The sequence below is a fragment of a genome, unplaced genomic scaffold (genome assembly GCF_019419815.1).
Source record: "Pyrus x bretschneideri cultivar Hongxiangsu unplaced genomic scaffold, Pyrus_bretschneideri_v1 Contig11, whole genome shotgun sequence".
In the NCBI taxonomy this organism is placed as follows: Eukaryota; Viridiplantae; Streptophyta; class Magnoliopsida; order Rosales; family Rosaceae; genus Pyrus; species Pyrus x bretschneideri.
In genome coordinates, this window is record NW_025999402.1 from 6,295,310 (window position 1) to 6,314,568 (window position 19,259).

The 19,259-nt window shown below is 37.1% G+C and overlaps 3 protein-coding genes and 1 non-coding gene across 4 annotated transcripts; 2 read left to right on the top strand and 2 right to left on the bottom strand.

Annotated features, from left to right (window-relative positions):
* Window positions 1-163: 163 nt before the first annotated feature.
* Window positions 164-3,077, bottom strand: LOC103930570 (zinc finger matrin-type protein 2-like). Its single transcript, XM_048576430.1, has 10 exons — window positions 2,916-3,077; window positions 2,676-2,756; window positions 2,546-2,576; window positions 2,368-2,450; window positions 1,702-1,734; window positions 1,129-1,207; window positions 959-1,011; window positions 811-871; window positions 613-695; window positions 164-451 (listed from the first exon to the last, which is right to left on the bottom strand). Exons 1-10 carry the CDS (start codon window positions 2,928-2,930, stop codon window positions 362-364), a joined length of 609 nt encoding a protein of 202 aa, XP_048432387.1. The 5' UTR covers window positions 2,931-3,077; the 3' UTR covers window positions 164-361.
* An 88-nt stretch (window positions 3,078-3,165) lies between these two features.
* TRNAP-CGG lies at window positions 3,166-3,237 on the top strand. Its single transcript has one exon. It is a non-coding gene; the product is annotated as a tRNA-Pro (tRNA).
* Window positions 3,238-4,530: 1,293 nt separating this feature from the next.
* Window positions 4,531-8,022, top strand: LOC103930571 (probable protein disulfide-isomerase A6). Its single transcript, XM_009339920.3, has 11 exons — window positions 4,531-4,730; window positions 5,299-5,383; window positions 5,515-5,612; window positions 5,793-5,848; window positions 6,002-6,119; window positions 6,329-6,356; window positions 6,455-6,546; window positions 6,740-6,896; window positions 6,975-7,099; window positions 7,259-7,358; window positions 7,709-8,022. The coding sequence occupies exons 1-11, from the start codon at window positions 4,576-4,578 to the stop codon at window positions 7,781-7,783; spliced, it is 1,089 nt and encodes a 362-aa protein (XP_009338195.2). The 5' UTR covers window positions 4,531-4,575; the 3' UTR covers window positions 7,784-8,022.
* A 4,752-nt stretch (window positions 8,023-12,774) lies between these two features.
* Window positions 12,775-14,596, bottom strand: LOC103930572. The gene has a single exon (XM_009339921.2). It carries the CDS (start codon window positions 14,319-14,321, stop codon window positions 13,065-13,067), a length of 1,257 nt encoding a protein of 418 aa, XP_009338196.2. The 5' UTR covers window positions 14,322-14,596; the 3' UTR covers window positions 12,775-13,064.
* Between the last annotated feature and the right edge of the window lie 4,663 nt (window positions 14,597-19,259).

A 19,259-nucleotide genomic window follows, 5' to 3' on the forward strand; every position in this document is an offset into this window, starting at 1 on the left:
TTGTAAGATGACCGGTGATTGCCTCGGTTCGGGTTTTAGAATTACCAACCTCAAACGTCCCTCGGCTATGCCATATTCATATCATCAATCATTCTCAATTTCTTTGTAAAATTAAAACAAAACAAAATTGACAAGCTTCGAATGCCATACCAGAACAAAGATGAATCAAACCCGGATGCATAAAATCTCTTCCATTTTCTCAAATTCCACCAACATTTTGAAGGTACACGAACCTACATTTTGTACAAAAACGAACGCCTAAATTCGTACGATACGGTCGCTAAAGAACACAATCAGATACATAAGAAACAACTCAGATTAACAAAAAAAAAGCTGTGAAAGTTGAACTGGCATGAAATGATCACTTCTTGGTTGAACCAAATCCACCAAATCCCATCATAGCTGCAACGTCGGGATCAATTTCCGTTTCCTCTTCGACTGCCTTCTCTTTCTGAACCCAGGAAAGAAGATTTAAAAGAATCAGTTGACATAAATAAAATTAAAAAATTCAGCTGCAAAATATTATAGCAAGGCAGATAACAAACGTCCGAATTTGAAGATTCCAATCTCTGCCTTACAAACATTAATATTAAGTGAATCAATTCTACCAACCTTCTTCTCTTTCTTCCTTTCCCGACGCTGGCGCTTCCGCTCTTCCTCTTCTTGCTGCTGCTTCAGGATCCGCTCATCAAGATCTGAGAGGGAAAAGGAAGAGTGATCAACTTTTTTATCAGTAATCAGAACACAATGCACCTTAAATAAGTGATCAAAGTCTCTGAAGGATTCATTTACTACAACTCAATATCTTACCTTGCTCTGTGAAAGTTCCATCAGTTTTCCGCTTCTTGAGCTTTTCAAATCGCTCCTGAACCTGCATGAATTCAACGTAAATATGGTCACGATTTTAACAAGGAATTTCCAATTTGATCACAAACAAAAGTTATTTTTCAAATTCCACCTGTTGGAGTGATGCCCGCTCTACCCGCATAGACATACCCAAAGCTCTTTGATCTATAAAGAAAAGAAACATTCAAAGAATAACAAAACCAAAAGAAAATAATTGTAATGACAATAGAAACATATCTATAGATGAACTCATGTCATAACAATATCGATAGAGTTACATACGTTTCTTGCCATTGATATGATCCAAGTAGTTTGCAGAATCTTTTACAACACACTCACAAACCGAACAGTAGTATCCAGCCTGAAAAAGAACAGAATTAATCATATTGTAGCAGGGGAAACAATATTGAGAAGACAAGACTAGAAAATGACAAATCATATCAGATCAAGTACAAGATACCATAACCATATAGAGAAAGTACTATATATGCTAACGTTCTTTTCACAAAATGAAATTTATATCAACATAATGCTAGAAAGGTGAGTGGTAGACCGTAACCAAGGGGTTAATTATTGCACTCAAATCTTGGCTTCAAGTGCGGTAATTCAGACTACACTAGATAAGGATTCAGTAGGAAAGCTACACAGCCTAACCACTGAGGGAATATCCTTCAAAGAGGAGGGAAGAGAAGGGGGAGGGGGGAGGGGAAAGAGAGAGATAAGAAATGCAAAGCCTTTGATGGGCATAGTCAATGTGATGGCTGGCCATATTTTATTTAATTAAAATAAAGTAATATTGTTACTAAAATGCAAATCATAAAATTCAGTTACGAATATTCAATGATAAGTATTTACCTGCTGGCTTAAGGGTGCTATCGGAGTAACAACCTGCAAAACATACAGGGAATAACAAGGTTAATGAAAAAAAAGTGGTAAGAAACTTGTAAAACTTGCTTAGCAATTAACAAAGATGTAAGCAACAAAATATCCAATAAAGGATCTTATTTAGACACATCAGGATCCAACAAAATATTCATGGTTCTAATGCAACTCAACTGAGCAGGCAGGACGTGAGATATTCCCATTTGAAAGAGGCAAACGTCTCAATATAATTTTCTTCAGAGTAAAGCAACATAGGAATAACAAACCCCCCATCTCCTACCAAGCTTCCTTAATCCAAATCTATAATCTTCTAAGGACCACAACATTTTCATGAAATCAGAAAACCAAACCAACTATGACAGTATATATATAATTTTTTGAACATACTGCATTACGGTGAAGATTTTACATCAAAACTTTATGCTCAATTAAAACAGATACATCGAGGATGCTGATTAACCATGACGATCAAATGCATCCAATTACACATGGCATTGGAATCTTCTTAAAAACTAACTCATAGGTTGAGAAGTAGTCGCATCATGATAGGCTTGATAGTATTCCACGAATTCAAAAAAATCTCAACTTTCAAACAAACGGGTAAAAATGCATATGCACTCCAAACAATAAAAAGCTCACCTGTGTTTTCCCCAAGCGAGACTCGAGATCCACTTCATAATCCCTGTGCTTCAATGGCTTCCTTTGCACTGGCGGACCTTTCGCTACACAGATATAGCAAACCATACTTTTAGTTTATACTAAAGAAAACAACTCGAATAACGCAAAGAGACCGAAATACAAGATTAAACAAACCCACATTTGGATTTATGCGGTCCTCCCTCTTCCTCCTAAAGCACATTGCAAAACACCCAGATTAGAAAAAAACTAAAAAACATATTACAAATGTACAAACCAACAACAAGAACGAGACTTTTCGAGGTTCAAACCTGTCTTTCGCGCTCACGAGCTCGCTCCAAGAACTCTTCTCGATCGAATTTCCTTCTGAAAGTATTATCCACTCCGGCAGCCTATACCAAAATAATAACAACTACTGAATTAATTAAATCATACAAAGATTAAATATTTATCATGTAATTTGTATTTTTGGAATCAAGAACTTAACCTAATTAGGCCAATTGATAAATTCTCAGTGACGGAAAGTGAGGGTTTTGGGAAATTGAACTTACATTACTGCTGGCCATGGCTGCGGAATTCAACCTTTGAGCTAATTTGCAGTCCGGTCCTTGAAGGATGCAATTGAAATTCCGGGAATCTCTGAGAGATGGAGATTGGAGAGGGGGCTAACCAGAGAGTGTCCGAATCCTCAACGTTCAAAGAAAAGGGGAAGAAGAAGCGAAGAAAGGCGTGAGGAATACTATTCAAAAGTTTATGGATTTTAAATAAAAAATTGGTTAATTTCCAGAGTATTGCCAAATTGGGCGTTTGGTCTAGTGGTATGATTCTCGCTTCGGGTGCGAGAGGTCGTGAGTTCGATTCTCGCAACGCCCCTCTCCTTTTGCTTTCTATTTTTTCCGCCGCTGTTTCTTTCTCTGTGAACGCTTTTCTTGTTCAGGTTTTTTAAGCTTTTTTTGAACTATTCTTGTTTGGTACCGTTAATTTAAAAAAAATAAAATATATTTTTTGTGAATTTTCAAAATTTGACATGAAGTTTTTATTTTTTGTTTTTTTTAAACTAAAAGTGAAATTGTAATCAAACGGCAAATTATTTAATAATTTTTTTCGGAATTTTCACAAGCAAATCATTCATTCTTCCAATAAGGAGGGCTCTCAGAAAAGGAAAATATAGAGAAAAACAAAGGTTTCATTAGTTCACATTTTCTAGTTAGGTCTCTAGGTCTTCGGAGTCATAAACTAAAAGGATAACTTTATATGCCACAACCAACCCGAAGGCCTTCAACTTCCTATATGTGCAAGTGGTTCTCCGCATTGGTTTGTGAGCATTGTAGAATTGGTGGTGTTCATAGGAGCATGTCGCTATCTAAACTTTTGCAATTGCAAAAGAGATATAAACATGCATCTATGTTATTTATAATCATCCAACAATAATTAGCATTATTTTCATCGTATACATGTCACATTTAGAAATGTTTGGTTTCTTAATAATCGTTTCACTAACATCCTGTGCAAAACTCAATCAAAACCAAGAAAGGTTTATGGCAAGATTAGTTAAGTCAATTGAAATAAATGTCTTTTACTACAATGGCGGAAAGGTCTTGAGTCTTGCATGACGACGTGTGTTCGAATTTTATCAGTGACTAATCTAACAAAATCCATTATTGATAAAAAATAATAATAATTAAAAAAAACTGAATTTTAGAATTTAAAAAAATATTCAAAATTAATAAGCATACAAACATGCATAAGTTCGAACTTCGTCAGTGATTAATCTAACAAAATCTTACTTACAAACAAAAAAACTGAAATTTAAAATTAAAAAAATACTCAAAATTAATAAGCATACGAAGGAAAACTATTTGGTTCTTCATATGTAAGAATTCGTTTAACTTTTGCTAAAATAATATTTGACACGTGTCTTTGTTTCAGTGGACTGATGATTACATTTGTACGCATGGCGAGACATGATTTGCCAGATTAAAAAAAGCAGTGTTCAGTACTCAGAGCGCCTCGCGTAAACACTGAGAATTACGTGGAGTAGCTTCCAATTTACGTCTTAAAATTATTTTTGACCGTCGAGAAATAATTTTTTTTTTTTTTTTTTAAAAAAAAAAAAATGCAAAATACGAGTTCAACAAAGGCGGGTATAAAAACTGAGGAGCAGCTGGACTTTCCTCAAAGCAACCGACTCTCTTCAGAAAGTTTGAAACGATGGCGAGCTCGAAGACTCTGATCGCTTTCGGAGCCCTAGCCCTGCTCTTTGCCTCGTCGGCCTTCGCAGACGACGTCGTTGTGCTCACGGAGGACAACTTCGAGAAGGAGGTCGGTCAAGATCGCGCCGCTCTCGTCGAGTTCTACGCTCCCTGGTACTCTTAGACTTATAATTTCAGCTGTTTGGTTCCGAGATTTGATTCGGAAGACCCTAATTTTAGCTGATGAGGTTTTGTGAGGTTTTGTGATGATCTTATTTGTTGTTAATTGTGAACGAAATGAATGGAAATTAGTGTGAGATTAGTTTACTCAAGCGTAGGATTGAAAATGATTTGAATTGAATCGATTAATTTAGTTTATCGGATGCCAAACACGGATATGAATCGGTTAATTGTATCGGATATGGCGATGCTGAGACTGATTGATTGGAGATCTGCGAATAGGCAATCCAGGATTCTAGATCTACAGGTGAATAAATGATCGAGGCCAGATGAAGTGTTTGAATTTTTTTCTTATACATGGAATTGGAATTTTTGGTAATCAGAATGCGAGTTATAATGTATCTATGTTGAATTTTCGTCCGAATAGTATTGGACTAACATCGTTTCTCCGAATGCGTTATGTTGTTTCGTATCCATATTTCAGGAAGCGTATAGTGGATATGTTTCTTTAGTTTTAATTTCGCTTCTTTTAATTGTATACGGTTCGTACTTCCTGTTGCAGGTGTGGTCACTGTAAGAAGCTTGCACCGGAGTATGAGAAGCTAGGTTCAAGTTTTAAGAAAGCAAAATCGATTTTAATCGCAAAGGTAGGTTTTCTATTCCTGATGTCCTCGTTAGACTGTCTGATGATTGAGTTACTACCATACTATTGAATTTGTGTCTTGCAGACAACTACCAGTGATTGACTGTTTTTGCTTTATTTGCCAATTCTCAATAGATTGATTGTGATGAGCACAAGGGCGTTTGTGGCAAGTTTGGAGTTTCCGGCTACCCCACAATTCAATGGTTTCCTAAAGGGTCCCTAGAACCCAAAAAGTGAGTGTGTTTTCCCCTATGCCCTGCTCAGTTTACATGAAAGCATTTGTTTTAGTTTTGATTTGATACTCTTGCCACCGAACCCTCTAACCAAATTTCAGACGATGTAACATTTTTCACCATCCTTGTTTGTATTAGTAATTTTGGTCTACCTTTCTGATTGAATTTTACATGATTTAGGTATGAAGGTGCCCGTACTGCTGAAGCTCTTGCTGAGTTTGTGAATAAGGAAGGAGGTATTATTTTGTAATGTTATTCAATTGAAAATGAACTGAATAAATATGTTGATATTTCTTGGTTGTTTGAGTTAGTTCAATTCTAATACACACATTCATTTACGTAATAATCCTAGGCTTATGATTGATCATGAAGCTCTTCTTTGCAAGCAGGGACCAATGTGAAGATTGCTGCAGACCCATCCCATGTTGTGGTACTTACACAGGATAACTTTAATGAGGTTGTCCTGGATGAAACAAAAGATGTGCTGGTGGAGTTCTATGCACCATGGTAAGATTATGTCTTCAATTTTCCTTTTTAATGCTTAATTTTGAATTCTGTATCGTCGGTTGTTGAGTCAATGAAGTTAAATTGGTGTACAAGAGGGAGGGGGGTTTATACAATTATCATCCTGTTGTGTTTGCAATAAATTGCAGTAGAATTTGATTGGTACTTTTGCAACTCTAAATCTGTTTTCCCCCTTTTTCTTTTCATGGAAGGTGTGGACATTGCAAATCCCTTGCTCCTGTAAGTGTATTTCTGCTCCTTCAAATCCGTTATTGGAACCCTTTGTCTGGTGCTTGAACAACAGTTGATCTTGATTATTTATTTTGTGTTCTATCCAGACTTATGAGAAGGTTGCCTCAGCATTTAAGTTGGAGGACGGCATAGTGATTGCTAATCTTGATGCTGACAAATACAAGGATTTAGCTGAAAAGTGAGTTAGTGGTTTAATAGTATCGACGAACTTCTGGTCCTTATTTTAGTATTGTGTGTTGTACTCTACTGAATCTATATTTTGTTTTTTATTAGTAGCATATTTTAATGACTCAGATGAAACATTTTCGGAGTAAAACATATCATAAAAAATAATAATAATAAATGGACCTAATACAAGGCTCCCTATTCAGGTACGGTGTTAGTGGATATCCCACATTGAAATTCTTCCCAAAGAACAAGAAGGAGGGTGAAGAGTATGGTGGCGGCAGAGATTTGGAGGATTTTGTAGATTTCATTAATGAGAAATCTGGCACCAGCAGAGACGCAAAAGGACAACTTACTTCCAAAGTCAGTACCTTCAATTCGTCATGAATGCACCTGATCAAAATCTTGTCCATTGCTTCTCAATGATCTTCTTTTATGTAGGCTGGCATTGTTGAAAATTTGGACGAATTAGTAAAGAAGTTTGTGAAATCTAGCAACGATGAGAAGAAGGCAATATTTTCCAAGATAGAAGAGGAAGTTGGGAAACTTGAGGGTTCGGCTGCAAGGTTAATACACCCTCCCTATTTTGATCAGATGATACTTGCACCTACTTAAAACGAATTTGGAATCTTTCAGTGATGATCTTAGCTAGATCCTTTAGATCCGTCCTTTTGCAGTTGATCGTCTGATTCGCAATTTAACTTCTCGTTATGTTTAAATTTCAGATACGGTAACATCTACTTGAAAGCTGCCAAGAAGTCTTTGGAGAAAGGTGCTGATTATGCGAAGAACGAAATTCAGCGGCTTGAGCGCATACTCGAAAAGGTTAGATCTTATATTATACTCTTTCCATTGCTAGCAAGATACATAGGCCTTGTTTGGCGAAAAGGGTAAGCTTACATGATTCGACTGAGACTTCATATGTTATAGGATTGTCTACTATGCGGCACAGGATTAGATTAAACTGGATATGAAACTTTGATGAATCCAACACTAGGAACTATATATCAATAAAGTTCCAAAACTTCGAACAGGAAAAATGAATTCATATGCTGAAAAATCGAAGTGAATTAAAAAAACCCTATACGATCTTTCTTATTCTTTTCAGACCCCTCTCGAAGCTGGTTACTGATCTACATTGGCCTTACCTTTTCATTTTGTTTTCGTTGGTGCAGTCTGTCAACCCAACAAAGGCCGACGAGTTCACTCTCAAGAAGAACATTCTATACACCTTTGCTTCATCTTCATGAAGAGGCACTTCTGACGCAGCACGCAGGGAGGAATCGGTAGCCTAATTTTGTTGAAGTCGTCTCCCAATTTCTCCGGATCTTGGGAAGAGATAGGTTTCTCAGTGTACTATCGGCACACATCTTTTACTTGACATTTTTGCGCTTTTAATTTATCATTTGTAGTAGTGAAGGATAGCCGGCATGCTATTAACAATAATCTAGTGTTTTTATGCACCCGATTAGTTTTGTTTCGTCTTCAACATTATGTGTTGGGTTAAAACCATACCATTAGGAACTTCTTATGTGATTGAACTTCCATACTTCGTCGGTGATTGGACGATGGGACGTCAGATTTGTGGTTTTGATCGGACGGTCCCTGCACCACCACCACCACTTCCCCTCCCCTTTTACCTCCGCAGAACCACCAACATGTCCGCTTCTTTCCTCCATAACCACCCCCCGTAGCCACCTCGACACCACACCCACACCCACGACCAAATCGCAGCAATTCAAATCTGGCGTGGTTGAAATTGGGAATTGCTTCGATCTGTCGAAATCGAAAGCCTCCGATAACTCCCTTGTCCCAATCTCTGAAGACCCAAAAGTTGATTGTAAAACGCAAAGTTTCGATCTTTTCTTGAGTGATAGAGAAACAAAGAGTACTATTCTCTCCCCCTTAATGCTCATTCCCTTTCCTTCCTCTCACAGTTTTTTTTTTTGGTCTTTCTTTCTCTATAAACTTTAACGAAGGGGAGAGAATGAGAGAGATTAGGAGGGGAAAGAATCGTGGTCCGAAAGAAAAATGAGTTCATGCGATGCAAGGCATTATTTGGAAGGGGATAAAAACAAAGAGGTAATGTCATGTCCCATCCAAAGCTTGGAAGTATTAGTAACATCAACCTCTTTTGCAAACTGCTTTGGCTTGTTGCAAGTCTTTATCTTATGTTGTAGCTCTTGCTTTTCATTTTTCTGTTTGTTGGGGAGAGGTTAACTAGAAGAGGAAACCATCGTACCAAAGGATCATTGCGCTCGCAATAATTTAGGAACCTAAGGCAGCAGAAATCATGACTTCTTTTTTTTTTCGTGACTATATGATACATACTGTAGACCACTCTAAGTTACGTGACAAGGATGATTCGAACTTAGTGAAAGAGATGGTAGATGCACATTTCTAGCTAGTTGGTCTAATATAAATGATTTAGTTTTGTCAAATCTTTTGACGTGGGATTCTATATTCCTTTGACATACCTCCTCGTAGGCAAGACAAGGTAAAGACTCAATTTAAACTTAGTCATATGTGAGATTCTTGTATTCTTCAACGTATTCTTGCAAACAAACTCAAATGCAACTCTATGTCCTAAAGTGACACCCAAATCTTTTTTCACTAAATGGGACAACTTTGATAAGTAGAAGAAGCTAAAATAGCCATAGGATCTAGGGCAAAATAGCAAATATATCGACATGATGAGCAATGAAACCAAGGGGGTCTAGGAAATATACAAGTAAAGGACCCTTCAAATGTTTGGTATGGGTTTTTTTTTTGCTTCTACTAAGTATTTTATGTAATGTTTGTTAGGTGTATCTCAGCAGCACTCGGCATGTTGGTTCAAGAACACATGACAAATTCTCTCAATGCACTCATTAGATTGTTTCAGCATATGCCGATATCTGCACAACACGATTCGATTGACGACAACAAGTCCACCAAGTGTTCGACGAAATGTCTGAGTGAATAAACTGAAAGTTTTTTACGCTCTTCGCTCTCTGTTCCCATTTAAAAACTTATACCTTTAATATGGAGGCAGATTGTATGCCCTCCTGTTTGGTGCTCTTTATCCTTTCTTATTTTGTGCGGTCACGGTTAAACCACGTCAACATTTTATATTGATTTTTTTATAAAGATAATAAGATAAAAAGAAATAAAAATATAAAATATTGACGTGGCTTAACCGTAACCGCACAAATAGAAAATGATAAGAATAACACTCAAACAGAAGGGCAGACAATATACGTCACGTTAATATTGGGATTCCTCATATTTAAAGTTTAAATCCGCCAGTGATGATGAACAATGGAAATTAATTAGGAGATGGGACCCTTTGTAGTAAGAACCAGATGTTTTTGAAGTGACAAAGTTGATGCAGAGAGAGAGAGAGAGCAATGTGATTGATCAATACGTGTGAAGTTGTTTATCAAACATAATCCTACTGATCGGACAACATGCGTCATTAGATTTTGATCCAACGGCTATAAACAGGAGGATTCTTTTAAAATTATATTAATTGTAACCTTTGAATCAAAATTTAAAGGCCCATGTTGTCTAGTTAGTAGGATCCGGAGGCATTGCCTCGGAGAGGATCCAATTCCATCAAACATATATCTTTCTGAAGATCCATTTCATCAAATCCATCAAGTTTACTTATCCGAGTCATTGAAATTTGATTCAACGACTACAAATAGGTGACTCTTTAAAAGTTATAATAATTTTAGTTGTTGAATCAAATTTCAATGGTCCGAATGAACGAACTTGATGAACTTTGTGGAAGAAATCTGAAAATGATTCCTTTCTTATCTTTCCGTTTTGTACTAGTTAGATTTCAAAACTTTGTTGACCAAAAGAAAAAGATTTCAAGACTTTATGATGTCATAATTGATTGTTGGGTTAAATAGTTGGAGGTGGATTATCTGCTCTTTCATTTTCATACTATTCTCATGCCCTTTTGTTTGTGTAGTCACAGTTAAATCACGTCAACATTTTATATTCCTATTATTTATTATTTTATTATTTTTATAAAAAATTAATATAAAATATTAACATAATTTAACCATAATTATATATCACTAGAGAATATAGAAAAAATATGAAAATAAAAGGCAGACAAACCCCTTCCTAAATAGATATCTGGATAAATAAGCCCTCGCCATGGACAATAATGGAGGGGAGGGGACCATCATGATGATGGGATTTTGCTGCTGTATTTTGCAGCCTAATATAAAATAAATAAAAATTACATGTCCCCAGCATAATAGTGGACTTTGAGGGCATCAGATCAGATCTCGTTGTTGGTGGCTCCTCCAGAAAATTTCCAAGAAGCCTTGTTGCAAATGTGAGGCAAAGAGAAAAACTTCGGTCGAGCTGTCTATTACCACTGAGTGGGATTAGGGCTGGTTTGGTATTGTTCTGCTTTGAAAAAAAAATTGATTCTGCTGTGCTGTGAGAATAAGCGGCTGTGAAATAAAGCAGCAGAGTGTTTGGTAAACTTTTTTGTAAAAATGCTTTTGAAAAAAAAACAGTATCATAGTGTTTGATAAACTTTTATGTAAAACAGATGTGAAAAAAAACCGATTTTTCAAAGCTGGGTTTTGCAGCTTCTTGTTTTTGGCTTTTTTTCACCAAAAACTGTGAAAAAAAGCTGAAGCTGAATGTTTACCAAACACAAAAGCAGCTCCCAGCTTTTTTTGATACCAGCTTTTTTCAGAATCACCTCAGTACCAAACCAGGTCTTAATGTGACGTTGAATAGGATCAAATCATATGGTACTTGTGTTTTTGTGAAATGTGTTTTATGAATAATGTGGTCGAACATTGCTATTTAATTTCTTATCGTGGGTTAGGTCAATTTATTGAGATAGTGCAGGTCCTTTACACCTTAAATTCGAATCTCCTCTAGATAATTACCGTTGTTTAAAAATCATCTTTATTAGTTATTAGTATTGCAATTTAATAGTATTTATCTCCATTTGTAAGTGTGAATTTCAAATACGACTTTCATATATAACGAGTTCAACGCTTAATTATAGTTGACTTACCATCAAACTTGGTTCAAATCTCAAACTCCAATAACAAATAACGAGCAAAAAAGAATCCCAAAAGAGATGCAATACGATGGATTTTGACTGTTTTGAGTGGAATCTAAACACAAAAAGTTGAGGGAATGTCTCATAATCTCAAAGTCCTCCTTTTATGTCCACCATGTGTAGGACTAGGAGCCACCATGTCCCTTGCAAATTAAGATCTCAATTAAACCTTAGCAAAACTCCATATAAAATCTACCTACTTGATAGTTTAATGGTGTAATAACATATTAACATAAAAAGCAAGTAATTATATCAGACAAGTAGATTCTTTAGGGTCCCAAAACAGGCAATATCACATAAGGCAAATTGGGGTCACCTCATCATCTCTACCAAACATCCCAACCACCATCTCATGCAGAATGTGCATTTGTTTGTAACACCAAAAGCTTTAGACAAGATAAGGCGAAACATGTCACGTGACGAGAGAGATACTAATTGAAAATGTATTTGATTTTTGGTTAGAATCACTTCGACGATTCATATGCATTAAGCACTTCTATTAAAATTTTCCCATATTCAGATTATGTTTTCTTATGATGGTAATTAAGGGAATAACCAAAACACATTCATATCATTAATATCTCGAGGACCAAGAATATCCTTAAAGAATAATATTTGGCTACTCAAATGATGAACAAGAGTTCCTACTCAAAACTGTTCGTAGCCTATTTATAACACTTCATATTTAGGGTAAAAATCATTTAGATTATAAATCACTTTATAAATATCGATTTGCAAAAAATTAATTAAAACTAGATCTTTCACTCATCAAACTGTATAAAAATAGATTAATAAAATTGATAAATGCATTATGAACCTTCTATGTATTTGCTACAATAGATTGACTAAACAACCTTATTTTCAATTTATTTTTTTAGAAATAATCTTTATATAATGGTTCATAATATGAATAATTTTGATTATAAACAAAAAACCCTATGATTCAAATACGTTTTAAGTATAAATTCCTACTCATTTTTTAGCATCGTAAGCATTGTTCAGCTTAAATGGAGCAGATGGATCTTCATCTTTGGGTCTTAGAGGTTCTCAACAAGGATCCATGAGAAGTTCAAAGTATGAAAAACCATGGAATAAAATCATAAATAATTGATTGACTCCATCATACCGGCACTGGTAGTGACAGCAGAGAATAAATTTAACAGTGGCAAAGTAGATGCGGGAATAAAAGATTTTCCCCATCATTTTTCATCATCATAAAACCCCATGAAAATACAGAAAGACTGCTGCAGCCCCTCTTTTTTCACAAGAAAAACAGAGATCTAAATTGGCTGGCCAGCCAGTCTTCAATGATTACACAGATGATCACATAAAATCCTCAAAGGAAAAAAAAAAAAAAAAAATCTATACACTTCCTTCTGAATCCACCACATCAAACTATCAAAGGTTCATGGAGATTGCCATTGGAGACCTTAATTTCTTTTACCTTACCTTGAAGAAACTGGATTCAAAGCCCTAGCAAACCCAGAATTCATGGCAGCTCCATAACCCTTTGAGCTAAACCCTAAGCATCCGAGCAACCCTTGCCTGTAAGGCAAGTAAGTCTTTTTCCTCATTTCCTCAGCCTGAGCCCTGTTTGCAGTGTAATGCAGCTCGTGAAGCGACGGCGGATGACGCCGCTTCCCGACCCCGTTGGTGGGTTTTCCGGCTGTCGACTTCTTCCCCGAACCACCGCTCCCACTTCCCTTCAATTTTTGCCCTTCTGAGCCCAAGTTCAAGGGGTTGCTGCATTTGGGGTCTTTTGAAACAGAGCCCTGAGCATTCTGACCGCCCTGTTTCATGGGTTTCTTCTCTTTCGCGGCGGAGAACGAAATCGACGACCAGAACTTGTGGTTGCTGCTCCGCCCTTCACTCTTACTCCTGTGAAGAAACTCCTTCAGAAAAACCCACCTTTTCGAGTTCCTCCCCACCGACGACGACCGCGACGACGAAGCTGAAACCGAAGGAGTAGTAGTTGTGGTGCTGCTCTCCTCCACTCCCTCTTCGTCTTCTTCCCCATTTTTCGCCGTCCCTTTCGGATCTTCAGCAAAGTTGCAGTCTTTCTCATCAGCTTCAATAATCTCGTTGTTCTGTTCCCACTCGAATGGTTCATTTCTCAGAGGGGACAATGATCTCGTCCTCCGCCGCAGGGACTTGTCGCGGAACCTCAGATCTCTGCCTCTCACGGGTTCGAACCCCACCCGATCCGCTTCGTCTTCCCCAGTTTCCGGCTCGAGATCCAGCAACGGAGCCAAAGTCTGGGGCTTTTCCAGGTGGGTCGAGAGCTTCATGGGTCGGATCTTCCCGTTCAAGAACAACTCGTCGGCCGAGCTCATCGGACCGGTCGGGCCGGACCCGCTCGACCCGAACCGCGCAGAGAACTCGAACTCAAAACCCATAGAAACAGAGCCGCTGCCGTTCCCGCCATTCTTCTCAAACGAAGAAGAGTTCGACTTTGTGGTCAACGCGAAGTGCATTGGGCTCGCCGGAGCACTATAGAAAAACCCACTGACTGGCCCACTCCGTCCGGGGCTCGACGGCGCGCTGACGTAAGGTGTGGAGCATGTGCTGTCGTAGTCTTCAAAGAAGAGCTGGTTTTCGAGCTGGGTTTGCTGGGTTTCGGCATTACCGGGGTTTGACGGGTCGGGTTTCGGTTCAGGGTTTGGGGGTTGGGTGCCATTGCCGGGTGAAGTTTTGAGCTCCATTATTATTCTGAGCAGCTTTGTTTAGCGGAAAGAGGAGCAGAGCGTCAGAAAATATAGTACGCAGAGTGCGTACTAAATTTCACCCCTTGACATTGCATTTATTACATTTTTGCCACGGTCCTCCCGTCGTCCGTACTAGAGGTCTAAGTTTTTTATTTAAAACATTAATTTGTATTAATTAACTTAAACAATTAAACTAATCAACTTTCTGGCCTTGTTAATTTGGGTTAAAAAATTAGAAAGAAATCATTTTTGTTAATTGATGAGGACCATTAAACCAGCTTGTTTTATGTAAAAATTGGGAGTGATGTCTACGTCAGCAGAACGTCAAAGAAAATAGGGTAAACTACGGTTTGACTCCCTAAATTATTACTCTAGTTGAAATTGACTTTGTGAATTTTTTTTTTGTTAATTAATATTTTGAACTATTTAAAATAAGCCAATTAACATTCTGTCGTTAGATTTCGTCAAATTCTAAGGCAAATTAATATTTTTATCAGTAATTTTAACTTGTCAATTATAACCACCAATAACATAATAGCACGTGGACACAATATAATTAAAAAATTTATAGCATAATAAGAAACATAAAAAAAAATCAAATCAAATTTTTGCATAAGGAACCATTTTACATTGTCTTTATCTATAATTATATGTCCATATATCATAATTTTACTGGTGAATATAAATAACACGTTAAAATTGACGATAAAAAGATAAATTTGCCCATCATTTAATTCAAAATGTAATATCTCAATCCTTATGATGAGGGAAAAGAAATGTATTGTGTTGAGGCAGATTGTCTGTCATCTTGTTTGAATGTCCGTCTTATGCCTATATTTGTACGATCACGGTTAAATTATGTCAATATTTTATATTTTTATTGTCTTTCGTCTTATTATCTTTATACAAAAAAATTAATATAAAATATTAACGTAATTTAATTATGATCGCACAAAATAAGAATAGATAGGAAAAGATCCCTCCGCCTCCGTGAACAACAACAATTAACAATTACTACAACATAAAAAGACTGAAAAAGGCAAAACATTGAGAGAAGAGAAGGGATCGGCTTTGGAAAATGAGACAGTAAAGCGTTGAGGGAGGCAAGTGGGCTGCACATCGCCCTCAAATATTAATCTCCCTATTAATTCTGGTTGCTTTGCCCCTCCCTCTCTCCACCTACACACGCAGAAGAGAAAGAAAGTGTTTCTCTCTCATCCCTCATGTATGTATGTATAGTCTTGAGGAGTTGCATGCAGTGCTTCTGCCATGGCGGTACGATGTCATTGAGATGCGTTCTTCATTGTCCCATCCATCTTCTTCATGCCCAACACCACAGTCCTGCATAAGTGCTACAATTATTCTTCCTCTCCTTTTGGACATGTAGTGAATGCATGCATCTCTCTATATTGGATCCTTTCTGGATCCAGTGGTCCTAATCTATTAAGTTCAATCATTCGAGCCGTTAAAATTTAATCAAATGATTACAAACAGAAATTCATTTTAAAAATTATAATAACTTTAACTTTTGAATTAAATTTCAACGGCCCAAATGATTGGACTTGGTGGATTAGGATCGCTAGATCCGGAAATGATCCATGTCACTATATTTTCTGATTACTCGGATTAAACAAAGATCAAGGATTTGGCCCCATCTCGGCATATTCTTTAATTTCAGGGAGATCAAAACTTTAAATTAAATTTATAGACTAAATAATGTGTTACTAATAAAAAAAAATAAAAATGCGTTAATTAAAACTTAAGCAATAATCCAATTATCAACATCCACGTTATTTAGTTTACAAAATTTGATTAAAAAATCTGGTCTTCTTAGCTTTACTCCTTCTAGAATAAACTTTTCTCATACCACAAATCACACTTTGATAATCTGCATTTATCCTTGTGATTTTGATGGGGAGAAATGATAAGAAGACTTTTTCCAACGTGAAAATCTCTACTATCTCATGTTATATTTATATGATTCGCACGGAAAAATAAGGTAGCAAAGAGTTCATAGCGTTCTTAGAATGCACAATGTCATAGCTCTCTTCATAGTTCATAGGATCGTAACCTTTGGGCAGCTATCCCAAGGCTAAGTTTCTAATTAATAACTAATCATTATAAAACCCAGATTTGGATCCTCTCCGAGGCAACTGGTCGGGATCATCCTGACAAGTGTTAGTGGACCGTTGAATTTTTATCCAAATGCTACAATTATTATAACTTTTAGAGGGCCCCCTTGTTTGTAGCCGTTAGATAAAAATCCAAGCGTCCACTAACACTGGTCAGGAGGATCCCGACCAGTTGACTCAGAGAGGATCCAAATCCATAAAACCCCAAACTATCTTAAGTAAAACCATAGTTTAATCCATAATAAAGATAACAATATTACTAATTAATCTTGTAATCTGCATACTTTGTGGGAAAGGGATCTTCTCCGGATCTCTTATTTCCCTGTACCCAAGAAAATTATAAGAATATTGGTTTGAGAGAGACATGGACGGAGCCAATGAAGGCTCACTGGGGGCAGATGCCCCCACTCAAGTAATTCGTTTGTTTAGTTGCATACTACAATTATATAATATACACTGGTTATCTTTAAAGAAAATGTACGTATCTAATATCCAACATACATTCATTCTACTTATACTTCATATCAAATATTATATGAGCAATAGTGTTCTTGTTATATTATTCAACCCAAAAAAAAACTCTCTCCCGCCTATCATGTACTTATATTTTTCTCATCATTTTGCATTTTCCACTACTATATTGAAATTTTTTTAGGGATACTTTGGATGCGGTCCCTAATCTTTAACATTCTTTGATTAAAAACTTAATAGTATTCAAAGTTTCATCAAGGTCCCTTGACTTTGTACACCTCATTATATTACTATTAATATTAATATTTTTATAGTTTTGACATTAATTGTGTGATATTTTATGAGATTTATAATCCTATAAATTTAAAATCCCTTATTATAATACTATTAGAAACAGTTACAATAAAAAAAATTCAAACATTTTGATTGAATAAATGCATAAAAACTATGTAAAAATAAGAAATAATAAATGGTAAATTAAAAAAAAATGGTACATTTTACAAAAAAAATTGATACATTTCACATATAACAAAGTGGTACATTAATAAAGAAGAATGGGTACATTATAAATAAATTAGGGTAGATATAAAAGATTAAAAATTATGAGTACAAATGAATTTTTAAAAATATAGGCGCTAAAAGAAATTAATACATGGGTACAAAATAAAACTAAAAAGAAAATACTACATGTGACAGCCCGTTCCGGAATTTTCAAACCGTAAGTGTGAAAGGACGATTTTGCCCCTAGTATGAATTTTCGTTGTGTGGTTGTTTTTGAGCTTGGTTTGGGCTGGTTGTGGACCACACACATTTCCCCACACACACCCTCACCTTTTCCTGCCCTGCACCCCACTGTCCCGAGCCCTCTCTCTCCCATTTTCACCTTCATTTGTACGAACATACCTAGAAACCCTCCAAATCTTCACAGATCGAAGACACAAAGTACATATTCATGTTCGTGAGGTCCGTAGAAGTTCAACCATACCCATTTCAGGTAAGGATACCTTCGTTTTCACGTCGAACTCGGGATACCCGATTTTTGTCATTGTTCATGCACACGTTAATTGTTGTGTTTTTGGGAATTTCAAGCTTGTAGGAAGCTTGGTGAGGTTCTTAGGAGGCTCGGGGTGGTTCGTTTGAAGGTTTTGGACGTCGGGATCGTGAGTTTCGAGGTTGGCCGGAGTTGGTGGTGTTTTCCCGGTGAGATCCCGTGTGTTTTAGCACTTGAAAGTGGTATGAATTTGTTCCTCTCGTTATAAGCTTCATTTTGGTACCAATTTTGTGAAATTTGGTTGAAAAACGAAGAAGTTACAAAGGTTTGAAGTTTTTACGATTTTCTGGCGCCGACGACGGCGCCGGAGCCTCGCCGAAGAAGACGACGGAATATTCTGTCAGTTTGGGCGGAATATTCCTAACGGCGTTAACGGAATCCGTTAAAGTTAACGGAATATTCCTGACGGCGTTAACTGATGCCGTTAGTGTGCCAGGCACGTGCCTTGGCCGGCGCGTGGGGGCGCGTGCGACGGTGAAATTTTTTTCTGAAAATATGGGGATGTTCCTGAGGTTGAGTAGATCACGTTGGTGTATTCATACACCCCATTTGAGCATTGTATGAGAAGTTATTTCATAAGGTTGGTTATGTGTTTTAAAATTAACGTTTTTATAGTTGTTTCGCATATAGGTGAGACCTATCCCGAGGACGAGCACGGTCACTCGGGGCAAGTGGGTTACGACCCTTCTACATACCAGTGAGTGGGCTTTTGGTTTTCCGTATATACCTATATACTTATACTTTTCCCAGAAAGTGAAATGAAACGTTTATTCGTTTATATGCCATGCATAATGTTGCCGTTTGTTTATGCATTGTTAGTTGCATATATTTATATATATGTTTGGTGCTGCGGACGCACAGGTAAGTGCCAGGTGAGTTATGATTTATGTTTACATTCAGTAGTGATTTGAGATGCATAGAGAGCTCATAACCTGCACCTCCGGTGTTAGTGCTCCCCTCCAGAGTAGGGCACAGTCCTTCACGTGATGTTCACCTCCCGCACCACACGCTCATCTTGGATCCAAGTTAGGTGCACAATCCTGTCGTACATACCACTTTAGGTGGTTCCGACTCGTAGGTAACCCGCGATTATTCGTCCAGCCTTCACGTGATCGTAGCACTTGAGCGTACTTATATTACACCCAGGCTTGTCGTACAGACCACTTTAGGTGGTTCCGACTCGTGTGCAGGTATAGTTAGTGAGATGGAAATTTGAGCTTTAGATTCAACCGTACAGGTCACGTTAGGTGACTCCGGCTGACAGATTATACGACATTGATG